Genomic DNA, 13,953 nt, shown 5'->3' with positions numbered 1-13,953 from the left:
GAGCATGGAGTCGATGTCTACCGCTGTTCACGGACAGACCATACACCCTTCTCACCATCTGCATGATCTGCATATCACCAACGTGCTCACTCACTTCTGGACATTAGCACAGATGGAGGTGGGTGGCTCTGGCCACAAGGATCCAGGAGGGGGGTTGTCTCGAGGTGATCCACTTTGTATCTCTTCATGTTTTAGTAGCAGTGCCTCTCCCTTCCTCCTATAGATACCTTCATTGTGAGACAGATGGAGCCTTAAGTATGCATACTCTAGGGCACAAACAGAGTGGTTGCACATGGAGGCAGGATTTGTGCCCATTTGGCATGACTTCGCCCCAAGACAGATAGTGATTACTCTCTATCTAAACCCATTCCCAAGACTCTTTGAGTGGAGGGAGGTTTTTCTCCCACAGATCTTAGGTATGCAGTTTGTCTCATTGAACATTCAAGGTTTGGGAAAACCACAGTGCTCTCAGATTCGCACAGTCCTCATCAAAGAGGAGCTTCACAGACCCGTAGTTAGTGGGCCCATTGACATTCTCCTCCTCTAGGAGCTTCATCTTTCTAATACGTCCCCAGTGGGGGAAGATCCTTCATCGAGGGTAGGAGTCACACCTTTTGAACCCATGCTTTTGGTGGGGTATGCATTTTCGTCAGCAACCTGCGACAATCCTCAATTCCGATACCATTGCCCTTGGGATAACTCCAATGGGTGATCATTAGGATTGGAGAGGATAGAGTGGGCTTTCTGAACATATATGCATTAAATGTCGCAAGTAGAACCACTTTCTAGAGTACGATCCCGCAGTCCATCCCACAGGGGATTTTTTGTGCATGGGTGGTGATTACACCATGTTAGAGTCGATAAGGATAGACTTGCTGGTGGCATGGCTACTGTTTCTTCGGGCTCAAAGTACTAGGCCTAAGAGGAGTTGATTATGGCTTTGAGGGGACAATACCCTTGGTATTTAACGAACTTCGGACATAGCCCAAGGAGTCTAAGCATTTTGTGATACGATAGGTGGAGTATAGGTCCCAACCTTTGCAGATTAGACCGGTTTTATGTAGATGAGGGGGTTGTGGAAGAGGTGGCATGATTGGTATTTTGGCAAGCACTACTTTCTTCGATCATGCGCCTTGGGAGGACCCATGGAGGTAGGATAGACTTTTAATCACTCGGACCTCATTCAAGATCATGAGATTTTCAACAAGGTATAGGAGATTTAGGAGAGCCAAGATTTTCACACTAGTTCAGTCCCACACGAGCTTTGGACGCAGGCCTTGGAGAGATCAATAGATTATTATAGGAGATCGCACAGAGCAGATTGGATGGCTTCTAAGATCAGGAGAGGATTATCCGTCGGAGCCTAGACTCCTTTACAACAGTGGCTTCAAGAGAGCACCCAGGATAACTCGTAGATTGAGACTCAGTTGGCTAGAGCTCACGCAAAGCTTAGTTCCATCAAGCAGCAAAGAGTGGAGTATAGATACCATCATGTAGAACCTCCTTTGTCAGCCGTTGATTTTAAAGCCCCCTGGTCTATTTGCCTAGTGGTCACATTTGGGGGCTCACCCCCACCATGTATCATGGGAGAGCTCTGAGTATGGACCCCACTCGGTCTCTCAAAGAATGGCTTATTTTCCAACAACTACCCTTGAAGGCCCAAGGGAGGAGCCTCTCAGGGATATAGGGTAGGGGCAGACTTAGCCTTGACATCGACGACTCCACCCCCTGGAGTGACTGGCCCCGATCTCGGACTCTCCACACCCCCTCCCTACTAACAATGGTTGGGAGAGTTCACCAAGCATGACATTTCTTTGGCAATCCATGGCACTAATGAGAGCTCCGCCTTACTCACCTTCTCTATCGGACCGCCATGGCATATGAGGAGGAGGGTGGGGGACTAACGACCAACCATTGGACACCAGACTCCAACCAAAGATGAAAAATTTACAGCAGTATTGATGCGTGGCGACACATCTAGCGAGCTCGCTACAACAAGGCCATCGAGGTCACCCTCACCCCACCAACAGAGTCCATCTGGAGCATCTAGGTTGATATCATTCATACCCTTCATGGACAATGGGAGAAGCTTCAGGGTGGCTCCAACTGTAAGTAAAAGTGTAGGAAGGCCTTCTTGAGGATTTCGCATCACAAACCCTTTCTCACTAACAGTGGTGGTGAGCCCACTTGGCACTATAGACCACCTATGTGGTTGTCCGCCCCACCCCCCATTGTATGAGATAGACTTCTCCTCCCAAAGCAGCTAGCCGAAGGAGAAGAGCATCCTTCCCCTTTATAGTCTCTTGATGCTCTCTCTCCTTTATGGAGCCGAGTTTGTACTTAAACATTATGGTTGTTTTGCTCAATAACTAATAGACGTTCTAGGAAAAAAAGAAAGAGAAAGGGAGACATGGTTTGTTGTCAAGAGAGAGTGAGTGAGAGAACAATCGCATGCATGCCACTTTCGCTCAAATGCAATCTTCTAAGATACAGTCTAGATTTATTGTAAAATCTTATTATAAAGCTCGAAGCCTTCAATTTTACCCCGATATTATTTAATGAAGCAAAAAACACGCACTTTGGTGATGATAACTCTAAAGTCTCTTAGTTCACCTATGATGCTTTTGAGCATAAGACGCTTTCAAACTAGGGGAGCACTTTTTGAGTAATCCAAGAGCGGCCACATAATGTGACGTGCACATGAAACTTGATATTGATCCAAAACCTGAAAAAGAGGGAATCGAAACATTGGTTTTTGGTTTCATTAAACAATCTCAAAAAGAAAATTGGACTTTATAGTAAGGTTATGTAACAAATCTAGGTCATATCTTAAAATCGCGCTTTATAATAAGGTTATGTAAAGACCCTATATAACCATTATAGTATAATTGGCTACTTAATGGCAACATCTTTCCATCAAGCTCTCCACAATCATGATGTGACTCATAAATTAGCACTCTACAGAGCAACAATAACCATACCTCAACATCATCCCAACCCATTCACATTAAATGATGTAATAAGTTTACAATCATGTAACACACAAAAATTAGGGATTAATTCTGTTATTCATCATAGCTTAGATACCCACAAAAACACATGAAAAGATATCACCGATCATCAAATGTGCCCATAGAACAAAGAGCATGAATCCCTTTTCTCCTTGTGACAATAATTTTTGTATAACTCTAAGGATGGGTAATTAAACTAAATCATTGTAAAGGATTATCATTGACGGAATTATCACATAGAAAGATACCTATGATTAATCTTATGATTTTCCTAAGATGAATGCATAATGGGTACATTTGAGTACTCAGAATCATACATTTAAATTTCACGCTCCATTTGAAGTTAACTCTGAAGTTTGCAATGGTACCTAAACGTTCCCAAGAAAAGGACATATCCAATTCAAATGTCTAATGTAATAATTATGCATGATTAAGTTATGTACTACTCAAGGACAACATGGACCATTTGATCAACTTCTCATTTGGACAAATGTGAGCTAAAAGAAAAAAAAATAAACAATAGCCTTTTGAATCTACAAGCCTTATCAGAGATGAGAAAACTTATCCATACTCTTCAACCCAAACTAGAAAGTAGTACTCGATGCAACAACTCTAGGACAACATGAAGTTGACTTATGAAGCTTACATGAAAAAAGAGATGCCTTTGTTGTGACCATTATAAAACACTATGAAACTCTGATTGGAGCATGGACAGGCAAACATGCAAAGCTAGTTTGGGCCTAGTACCTTACCTAGGTAAGGATTATTGACACAAATGAGGATATTTAACTGCGTCAATAGATGTAAGAACTTGGCAATTAGATGGGCATAGACAACTATGCTCTAATTAACCTAATCAAATGGAAAAATGAGGATATTTAACTGCGTCAATAGATGTAAGAACTTGGCAATTAGATGGGCATAGACAACTATGCTCTAATTAACCTAATCAAATGGAAAAAGTCATGGAAATGCATCTATTAGCTTTCTTGTTATAACTAAAATGTGTTATGTTGTTGGATGAAACTAGAGTCCTCTCTAAGATGAGGTGTGATTCTAAGGTGAGAAACTACAGGAGATCAAAATCAAGAAAATTTAAGGGAGAAATTTGGTAAAGGACATAGGATCTAGATGCCTTTTAGTGACACTTCAGCATTAAAGTCTGAAGCACCCAGCATTAATAAATCCTTACCGCCTTCACAAAGAGGTCTTACCAACAGATTCACACGTACAATGGTCAAAAGAGAGATTCGTAAGGCTTGTACAAGCCTCAAAACAACCTATAAACAAAAAAACAAGGCATTTATGTTCCCATGTCAAGGGAGTGGTATCCACATAGCTCTTGGTATAAAACAATCAATTCAAAATCGACGTACAACTTAATTTGTTGTGCCTCTATACTAAGACAGCTGCTCTTCAAACTTTCTAGATTGTATGAATGTCAATCGACGACAGTAGTTCTCAATATTTTTACATCATGAACAGGTCTGCAAAAATGTGAACATGAAAGAAGTCAGTTTATTTCTTGAAACAGGCTATCATATTAGCCTCTGTAATAAAGTTTGCATGCCATACTTGTAGTCAGGCAAGCAAGAAAATCACAAAACTTGGACCCTTGAAATTTTGAAGGCTTTTGTTGGGAATTTGCATATTTTTGAGACTAAAATGCCTTAACTTTTACAGATTTACAGGTGAAATCAAAAATGTTGCGGGTGCATTGTATACAGTTTGCAGGTTTGCGAGACACTACAAAACAGCACGGGATCCAAAGCCAACAATGACCCCAGAAAACTAGCACCCTAGAAGGCCTTGGGTCCGCACATGATACTAGCTTTACCATGCCATATGCCAGGCAGAGATCTAGCTTTTGGCGAATGAGCTCCACACCAGCAACTTGATCTCATGCCAGAAGGCCCCACACGGTGGAAAATGGGTTGAGCAGCAGCAAGCAATGAGCCGGAGACAGACATGGGGCAGCATGCTACAAATGAGCAGCCTCAGCCTCAGCTGCAACGGAAACCTGCACCAACCGGCTGATTGGTCTTGGCCTGATCAGGCGGTTATTACCAGAGGCTTACAAAGGCTTCTACTAGAAGAAATAGCTTTTCCATAGGGCGAAATGGTCCTCTTTATGCTGGTGAATGCTGGGCCAGCATCTGACCAATCCACAACCAGATTTAACACTCTTTGTGCTTTATGTGCTCAATTGGGCCACCAAACCTGCCTGGTCATGTTTTGGGCTGTTTTGCCGCCACAGAATAGGCTCAGATGAGTCATTTCTTTCCCTTCTCCCTTGGCTTATTTGAGTTTCCATGCTTTTGTCTACCCTGTTTGCACCCTCACAGACACTCTCATAAACCAAGGCATACCTGAACTACCCCATGCATCCCTCTTGATTCCTCGAAGCCAATTTCTTATTTTTAGCATTAGTCTCATAATGGGCTGTAACCCCATAGGGACAGACTAGAACCAGGTTTTAGCAGAGATATGACACATGCATTACAAGTATATGGGGCTGACACACATGACAATTGCAAGCCTCTCACATAAAATGCTAGAAACGCTTAGTAAGTTCTGAACAAATGCTCCTCTGTGGAGGCTCCTGGTGTCCACAAAAAGTGCTGTGTGAGTCCATAATTTGGTACCTATTTTGGGAGCCTCATAATCTCTCTTTTGGTCTGCAATATGCTAAATGGCTTGAGACATTGCAGATGAGTTTAATCTGAGCTCTGACAAGGTCTTGTGGGCCAGTGTTATCATGCCACAATCCCTAGGAAGTATGACGGAAGGAGTGTCACCTGCAAGTGTGCTGTGTGTTGAATACCATGCATAACTAAAGCAGGGCTGACTTGTGCTCACCTGGTGCTGCCGAAATGCTGCCCTGGACTCTTAGTGATATATGCCTAGGTATACATGTTTTTTTAAAATACTATTCGTAGCTTTTTGACATGAAGAATCAATCACCTGTCGCTCCTCTCTGTTTGTACATTTCCAAGTCGTTTCACAACCTCCATTCCACCAGAAACCCTACCAAATATTGTGTGTTTTCCTGCAAAATTAGGCACCAATTTTTTATAAAAATAGAAAATACTCAAGCAAGCAACCAAGAAGACTTGATTAAACCAGCCAGGTGTGTCAAGAGAAATAAATAAGAGCCTTCCATACCATCAAGCCATGGGGTTGGAGCAAGTGTTATAAAAAATTGGCTACCATTTGTATTAGGTCCAGAGTTGGCCATGGACAATATCCCAGCTCCAGTGTGCTTCAGCTCTCTAGTGATTTCATCCTCAAACTTTGTGCTGCACAAGAAGCAAGAGCAAATTAGTCATAAAATGACAGTTTTGAAACGCCTCGTAGAGAGCTATTCAAAGACACCTATTTCCTAACTTAGTGCTGCACAATGCAGAGGCAAGAGCAATCCTTCGTAACATGGTCAAAAGATGTGTCGAATTTGAAATACCTAACATAGAGCCATTGAAAGACACCTATTTCCCTTAGTATCACAGCCAACCTATGATATGGTAAAGCATATTTCATGACAAAGCTTATGGATTCAGCACCTGAAGATAACAATAGAAGCATTTTCATGAAGAAAAAAAAAAATTTTACAACAATAGTGTAACATTGGACTCTGCTGCCATACCTTCAAAGTCTACAGATGTTGTAGCAGATGCATGGTACTTTGAATTTCTTTGAAGCACAAAACTAAGAATACGCCCCACTACCAGGGTAGTCTGCTACACCATGTACACATTCACACCAGTCACTTCAAGGAGGTTTGTTAGCCTTTGGCCTCTGGGAAGTCCTGGTGTGAAGAGTCTTACTCACGGGCACTTTTTACCCTGTGGCAGGGGTTTTCCTCATGTGAACACACTCTAGTGTGTTGGGCACGTCAGCCCTAGGACTATAAGTATCTTGTACTCCACTCATTTTCTCATCATTCTATCGAGTACTTCCAGTTATCACATCTCTCTCTCTCTCTCTCTCTCTCTCTCTCTCAGCTCGGTACGGCTGTGCGCGCGCGCACGTGTGCGTGTGTAGAGCACCCCATCCAACACGTGTGGGCTCAGTTGCATGACTCTATCTGATGCCGCTAGCGAGTCAAACTCTACCTGGTAGTAGCCACCAACTCTGCTCTTTTTTTCTTTCTTTCAGGCCTTAGATGCTTGTGGCATAACTACGGAGGCCATATATAGGGTAGTAGGTGAGATAGGTGAGCCCTATTGATAAAGGGACAAATTCATTGGTGACTGATAGGTTTAGGGTATGAATAGGGTTAGTATAGGTGAACATCTGTGAAGGGATAATCAAGCCCGCTTTGTGGACGGCCCAAGCCTTCTTTGCGAGGTAGCAGCACAACTTCGACCCCGCATCCAACTCACTGGTTGGCGTTTCAAGCTTTCCCCTAACAGTCTCCTTCCCAAGCCTCAGGAAGGAATACCTTCCTCTTCTCCTGGTGATTGGTGGAGCCATTGAGAGAGTGATGAACCCCCCCCCCCCCAAACTGCTGCTTCGTCCCTTGCACGGGCGGCCGGGATTCCATCCCTTTGCATCTGTATTGCCTCACCGGAGACGGTGCCTCACACCATATCCCTTCCTTGCCTCCGGGGAGACCCCATCCTGCAAAGAGTGGAGTACTCAAGCCTCCCAAGCCAATGTTTCATTTGCTGGCAGATGGGACACCTCGCCAGAGCCTACCCTCGAAGACAGTCCAGGAGAGCACCCCCCCCCCCCTCTCCCGGTGGGCCCCCCGGGCCGCGGGCACAGCTCACATCATCATCAAGGGGTAGGGAGAGATGCAGGCCCTCAAGTAGCCGAGAACAACTCTGCTATCGGAGAGTGGCAAACCGTTGGCCCACGCCAAGGCCACCGACCGACTTCCAAAAGCTTAGTGGCATCGTCGTGCACGCCAAGCTGGCAATGTACAGGAGGATTTGGTTTTGTTAGAGAACCGTTTCGAGCATTTGTCGCAACACCCACTTGTGGGCAATGGGACACTCCCACTCACTGCGAGGGTCTCACCTCTGGCCCCTCCGATCTGGCAGCCATTACCCCGACGAGACGACTCCTCAGGTTCTCAGATACTAGAGAGGTCTTCCCCGCCGCCCCCCTCCACATCCTCCCTCCCCTCCCTCTTCATCCTCACCTCTGACTCTACCCCCAACACTCCCCCCCCCCCCCCCCCACCACGCCCTCTTCTTTTGTGCCCGCACTCCCCCCTCCCTCCACCTCGCTTGAGCGTTCTCGCCGCCCTCCGAGAGCGACCGATCCGAAGCGGAGACAACCGGCAAGCTCCATCCGCCATTTGATTCATCGATTCTCGGAACCGGTCGAGATGACCATCACCACCTCCCCAAAGAGGGCTCTCCCACCAGAGTCGCCAAGTGCCCCCTCCAAGATCCTGGAGCTGCCAGTGGACTGTAGTTTCTTCCGATGCCTTCCGATGGAAGGATCTGATATTTTTGAGGAGATAGTGACTCCCATTCAAATCTTTGTGGTCTTTCATCATTCCAATTCATCCACGCCAGAGAGTGGCGCAATGATCTTCTCCTTTCCCTTGAGTGCATCCCCAAGGATAGAGTGGGATTCATAGTCCGTGGCTGTCGCCATCCAGGGGCATGCAGTAGAGCTCTCGCAACATCTTCATGATTTGCGCATCATCGACGTACTCACCCATCTCTTGCCCCTGGCTCGAATGGAGCTAGGAGCCTCAGGCCACAGACACCAAGATGGGGAGGTGGTGTCCTCCAACCTGGAGGTGCTGCTTTTTGTGTTCCTTCATATCTCAGTTGCAATACCCCTTTCTCCCTCCTACAGATACCTTCATGTGATCAATGAAGTTCAAAGTACGCCTACTCTCACACTCGGACAAAGTGGAGACACATGGAGGATGGGATCCGCGTCCACCTGGCGTGCCTGCGCCCCAAGACCAACTATGACTACTCCCTGTCGAAACCCATACCCAAGACCCTTCGAGTGGAGGGCAGTTCCAATAGTTCCACCTCCCACAGAGACTGATAATGCGGATAGCCTCATGGAACATTCAGGGCTTGGGGGAGCCTTAGTGCTTTCAGAGGCGAGGCATCCTTAGAGGACAGCTCCATAGAGCTACAGCTGGGGGACCCATCAACATTCTTTTTCTCCAGGAGCACCATCTTTCTGAGGGGTGCACCCGCCGCTGTGGGAAGATTTTACCTGGCAGGAGTCACACTTTTTGGTCTCCCTCTTTCAACCCCTCTGGGACACAAGGGGAAGTTTATATCTCTGTCAGTGAGCAGCTCTTGCTAGCAGTGGTGGCTGGCTCAAGTGTCATAGTCACTAGGCGTGCTCAATGGTTAACATTAGGATTGGAGAGGACTGTGTGAGCTTCCTCAATGTTTATGCCCCGAACATCACAACAAGAAGAGCCACCTTCTATAGAATACGATCCATCAGTCCCTTCCATAGGCTGACTTTTGGTGCATCACTGCATGGATGGAGACTTCAACATGATTGAGTCAGCAGATGTCACGATTGTGACTAACTCTCTTAATCTCTCCTTAATTACTCCTTAATCCCTTATTAACTGAAAAGACATTTGTGAAGGGTCACACCCTTACACATGGGTCACTATCAAAGGACATGTCTATTCATTAAAAGATACACCCCTAAGTCCGTGAGGCTTAATAAAGCTGGCCGACTGGATGATAAAGGGAGTATAAATACTCCAGCCAAGAATCAATGAGGGTATCTCATAATTCACCAAGTGCATCAAGCAAACAAGGGCCAAGACAGCCAAGAAGTTGCTAACGCAAAGGGGTGAAAGACTGAAGGTCAAGGGCAGGATTTTCCAGCCAAGAAAAGGTCAAGTTTCTGTATTTGTTTTCAGATTTACATCATTCTAATAAAGCAAATACACCATCCGTGGTGGGGGCCCTACAGAGGGTAATTGGGACCCAATACTGTGTCCTCTCCATCTCCCCCTTCTCTCGCTATTTTCTGCACATCTCCTTTCAGTTTGTGCGTTAATTCCGTCGCAAAAAGAGTGCTGATTTCTGAGTTTTGAAGTACCGATCCTTCTCCGAAGCTTCCGCATATTACAGTGGTATCAGAGCTTACTTCAAGGACAAAGATTCAGCAAAGAAAACCAGAAAATTTTCTCGCTCGTGTGGTTGGTTTTTTAGACGCCGGTGGACTACCCCTTTCGAAGTGACTCCTGTCCCTCGAAGGACGGTTGGTTTTTAGCCTCCGGAAGCCTCCGGAAGCCTCCCACACAGATAGTGGATGGTCAGATTGCGTTCCGGAAAGGAATTGCATTTTCCCGCTATGGCGAGCTTTGGCGACGAGAGAGAACCAGAACCATGGGACCAGAGTGCACCAGGCAGCCCAGCTAGGGCACCAGGCTTGAGTGTCACAGACATGTTCCAGCAGATGATGCGAGCAATCGCAGACCAGACAGCCATGTTGGATGAGCAGAAGGCACGGATCTTGGCTTTGGAGGAGCGTTCTCGCTCTCCAGCGTCGCGTTTTCCATCTCCTCCTCCCTCTCCTTCCGTATCCCAGATACCAGATCCTCGTCACAAGGACCCTCTCGCGGGGTCACAGCCGCAGCCAAGCTCCTTGCTTGAGATGCAGATGCGTGCATTGGAGATTCGACAACGAGAAGACGACGCCATGAATTTCCGTAAGTATAATGGTAAACTCGATCCCACTACTCTTTATTCATGGTTACATCAATTTGAAGCTTACTTTGCCGCAGTTAGGAAAACAGATATTGACAAAGTGATCTTAGCTAGTTGGTACTTGGAAGGTGAGGCCATTCTTTGGTGGACTCAGTGGGCTCATGCCCACACCAGAGCAGGTATGGCAGCTTATGGGTGGGACGAATTCGTCCGCGACCTTAAGCAGCGGTTTCTACCGCCCCACTACCTTGAGCGACTCGAAGACGAGTTCAGGGGAGCGCGTCAGAACGCGCAACCAGTCCTTCAGTTTGCCAATTAAATTTCGACCTTGTGTCTGCTGGAGCTGCAAGTTTGCTTTCTTGCAAAGTTTTCAGCAACCATCTTGGCACTGACTTGGCTGTGTCTATGGCTGCTTGCTCTTCCCTGACAAGATCTTCCACTTCTTCCATAGAAGGGGGCTGAATGGCTGGCTGGTCCACATGTTCTACATGTGGATTTTCTTGTGTAGGGGCTGGCTGATCTGAATCCCCCCTAATTGCAATGGGTAAAAGTCCATCAAACATGTCATGTATGCCTGTATCATTGCTTTTATACAAGCTGTACATGGACTGTTCTGAATTTTCAGCAAATACCACATCTCTAATGAGACAAAAATCTTTCGTGTAGCTGGATTATAAAGACGGTATCCTTTGCTCTCATTACTGTAGCCCACAAAAATGCATTTAATTGCTTTGTCATCTAGCTTTGTTCGGAGTTGTTCTGGCACATGTGCATATGCCAAACACCCAAATGTACGCATATAATCCACTGTTGGCTTTCGGCTATACCAAGCCTCAAATCGTGTTATGGTTTTCAAAGCTTTTGTTGGACACCTGTTCAACACATGAGCTACACACATTATAGCTTCCATCCAAAATTTGTGAGGCAACTTTTGTGCTTTCACCATGCATCTTGCCATCTCCATGAGAGATCTATTTTTCCTTTCAGGTACACCATTCTGCTGCGGTGTATAAGGCACAGTACATTGGTGTTTGATGCCCTTTTGAAGCATATAATCCTTGAATGCATTTGACATGTATTCTCCACCTCTATCTGAGCGGAGTGTTTGGACTTTACATCCACACATATTTTCAGCCATTGCTACAAAGTGTCGAAAGCATGTAAACACATCTGCTTTCGCTTTCAAAGGGTAAGCCCAAGCAAACTTGGATTTGTCATCAATGAATGTGACAAAGTAAAGATGCCCCCCTATGGATGGTGTCCGCATTGGACCACATACATCACTATGTATGAGCTGTAATTTACTTTCAGCTCTAACAGCTCCATCTTTGGGGAATGGTTTTCGTTGCATCTTTCCCAAAATACACCCCTCACATACATGTCTTGGTGGAGACTCAAGAGGCGGCATATTATCAACCATATGATGCTTCTGCAAAAGCATCAAACTCTGAAAATTTACATGCCCGAAACGAGCATGCCATAGCTCTGCATCATGCATAGCAGAAGTGTGGGCAGCCACTGTATTTGCATCATAAGTGCGCTTGTCATAGCTGTCCAGCTTATACAAGCCTTTGTATCGTGTTCCAGAAGTGACTATTTCATAACCCTTTGATGGGTCTTTTACCAAACACTTCTCATCTTCAAATTCAACCTTTAAACCTTGGTCGTTTATGGCTAAGACGGAGAGCAGATTTTTCTTTATCCCTGGAACATACAATACATTTTTCATACATATATTGGCACCATTGGCTGCAATAAGTATGACATTACCAATTCCCTTTACTGGATATGTGGTATGATCTGCACATGATACAGTGCGGCCATTTGAAGCATAAACCAAGTGCTGAAATACATCTTTGCATGAAGTGATGTGGCTCGAAGCACCACTATCAAAATACCATGATGCATTCTGTCTGTCAGATGCAACGCAAGACATATCAGTGTCTGAAGCACTTGGTGTGTCACTAGTGCATGTGACCAAAAAAGTGTACTCTTCCTGGATTACATTAGCTGATTGTTGTGCTTTGTCATCAGAAGAGTCTGCTACTGCATTGCCTGCTTCTTTCCTTATCTCTTTTGCAATCCGCTTCCTACATTCACTGATGTAGTATCCAGGCTTATGGCAGTAATGACATTTGCCCTTCTTTTTGGGCTTGTTTGCATCCCCTTTGTCAGACTTTTCACCACTAGAAGAGGGTTGTCCATGACCAGGCTTGCTAGATTGTTGTCCCCCATGCCTAAAGCTCTTTGCTTTACCCTTATCCTTGGCTGTAAATGCCTTTTCTCCACCACGGTTGCTCGATAAGTTTGCTCTTGTTTGCTCTTCCTGCAAGAGTAAACCCACGAGCTCTTCAAAAGTGACGGGATCACCACCTCCTCTCATTGAGAGGTTGAGAGAGGTGTGAAAGCCCAAATAGGAAGGTGGTAAAGAATGAAGAGTGTTGGTGACCATTTGTCTGTCTGGGATAACCTCATCAATGTTCAACAATTGTTCCTGCAAATCTTTTACTTTGGTGAGATGATCTGCAATAGAGTCACCCTCATCCATAGAAAGAAGATCCAATCGCCTCTTCAAGTAGGCAACCCTTGCCTCGTTGCGTACTTGATCCATTGCTTCCAATGTGTCCCATGCAAGCGGAATAATAGTCCTTTTCACTGAAAGGGCTATCAATGACATGGCCTGTGCATCTCTAGAGTCCCATCTCTTCTGCTCTTGTGTGAGAGCAGGATCTACATCAGGAGCTCTTTGAGCACCTCCCCTTTGAGGCGTGGCTGGCTGTATGGTAAGTGGGCGTGTGTCATCACCACACACGATGCCCCAAAGCCCTTTGGCTACCAGCAAATTACGGATCATGAAACTCCAGAGGGAGCAGTTAGATCCATCCAGCTTGTCCTCCTGGGTGAGCACACCAAATACATCTGTAGCATTCTGTGCCATGTCAACAAAATATATCTGCAAGCAAACCAAGCACCAATGTGCACTGCCAGGCAACCAAATGTCCTGTGCAAATGTATGCCTGCAAACCAAAGCAAGTGTAAACCTGCACCAAATTGTCCAATTACACACAATGTGTATACATACGCGACAAATCGCAGCTGTAATGCCCAATTACATGCTCCAATCAGAAAATCCCCAATTTTTATTCACTCCAATCGCTTCAATGTGCATCTAATTGGCCAATTTTCACAAAAGCCCCAAATTTCTGCAAATGGAAGAGGTTCAATTTGCCAATTTTGACCTCAATTTTGAAAACCCCCAAATTTCTGCAAATGAGAGAGGT

The 13,953-nt window shown here is 45.4% G+C and overlaps 1 protein-coding gene across 1 annotated transcript in view; it reads right to left on the bottom strand.

Annotated features, from left to right (window-relative positions):
* Positions 1-4,066: 4,066 nt before the first annotated feature.
* The window catches only part of LOC147630555 (Cyclophilin-like peptidyl-prolyl cis-trans isomerase family protein), a 67,987-nt gene continuing 58,100 nt past the window's right edge, over positions 4,067-13,953 (bottom strand). The window contains exons 4-6 of the mRNA XM_086810011.1: positions 6,177-6,310; positions 5,976-6,060; positions 4,067-4,498 (exon numbers count right to left, since the gene is read on the bottom strand). Coding sequence (XP_086666137.1) covers positions 4,453-4,498; positions 5,976-6,060; positions 6,177-6,310 — 265 coding nt within the window. The 3' untranslated portion in view covers positions 4,067-4,452. The remainder of the gene's footprint in view (positions 4,499-5,975; positions 6,061-6,176; positions 6,311-13,953) is intronic.

Source organism: Cibotium barometz, chromosome 16 (genome assembly GCF_041138505.1).
Source record: "Cibotium barometz isolate CiBa-2024 chromosome 16, ASM4113850v1, whole genome shotgun sequence".
NCBI lineage: Eukaryota > Viridiplantae > Streptophyta > Polypodiopsida > Cyatheales > Cibotiaceae > Cibotium > Cibotium barometz.
The sequence above is the reverse complement of the archived record's forward strand: the minus strand, read 5'-3'. Positions and strand labels throughout refer to the sequence as shown.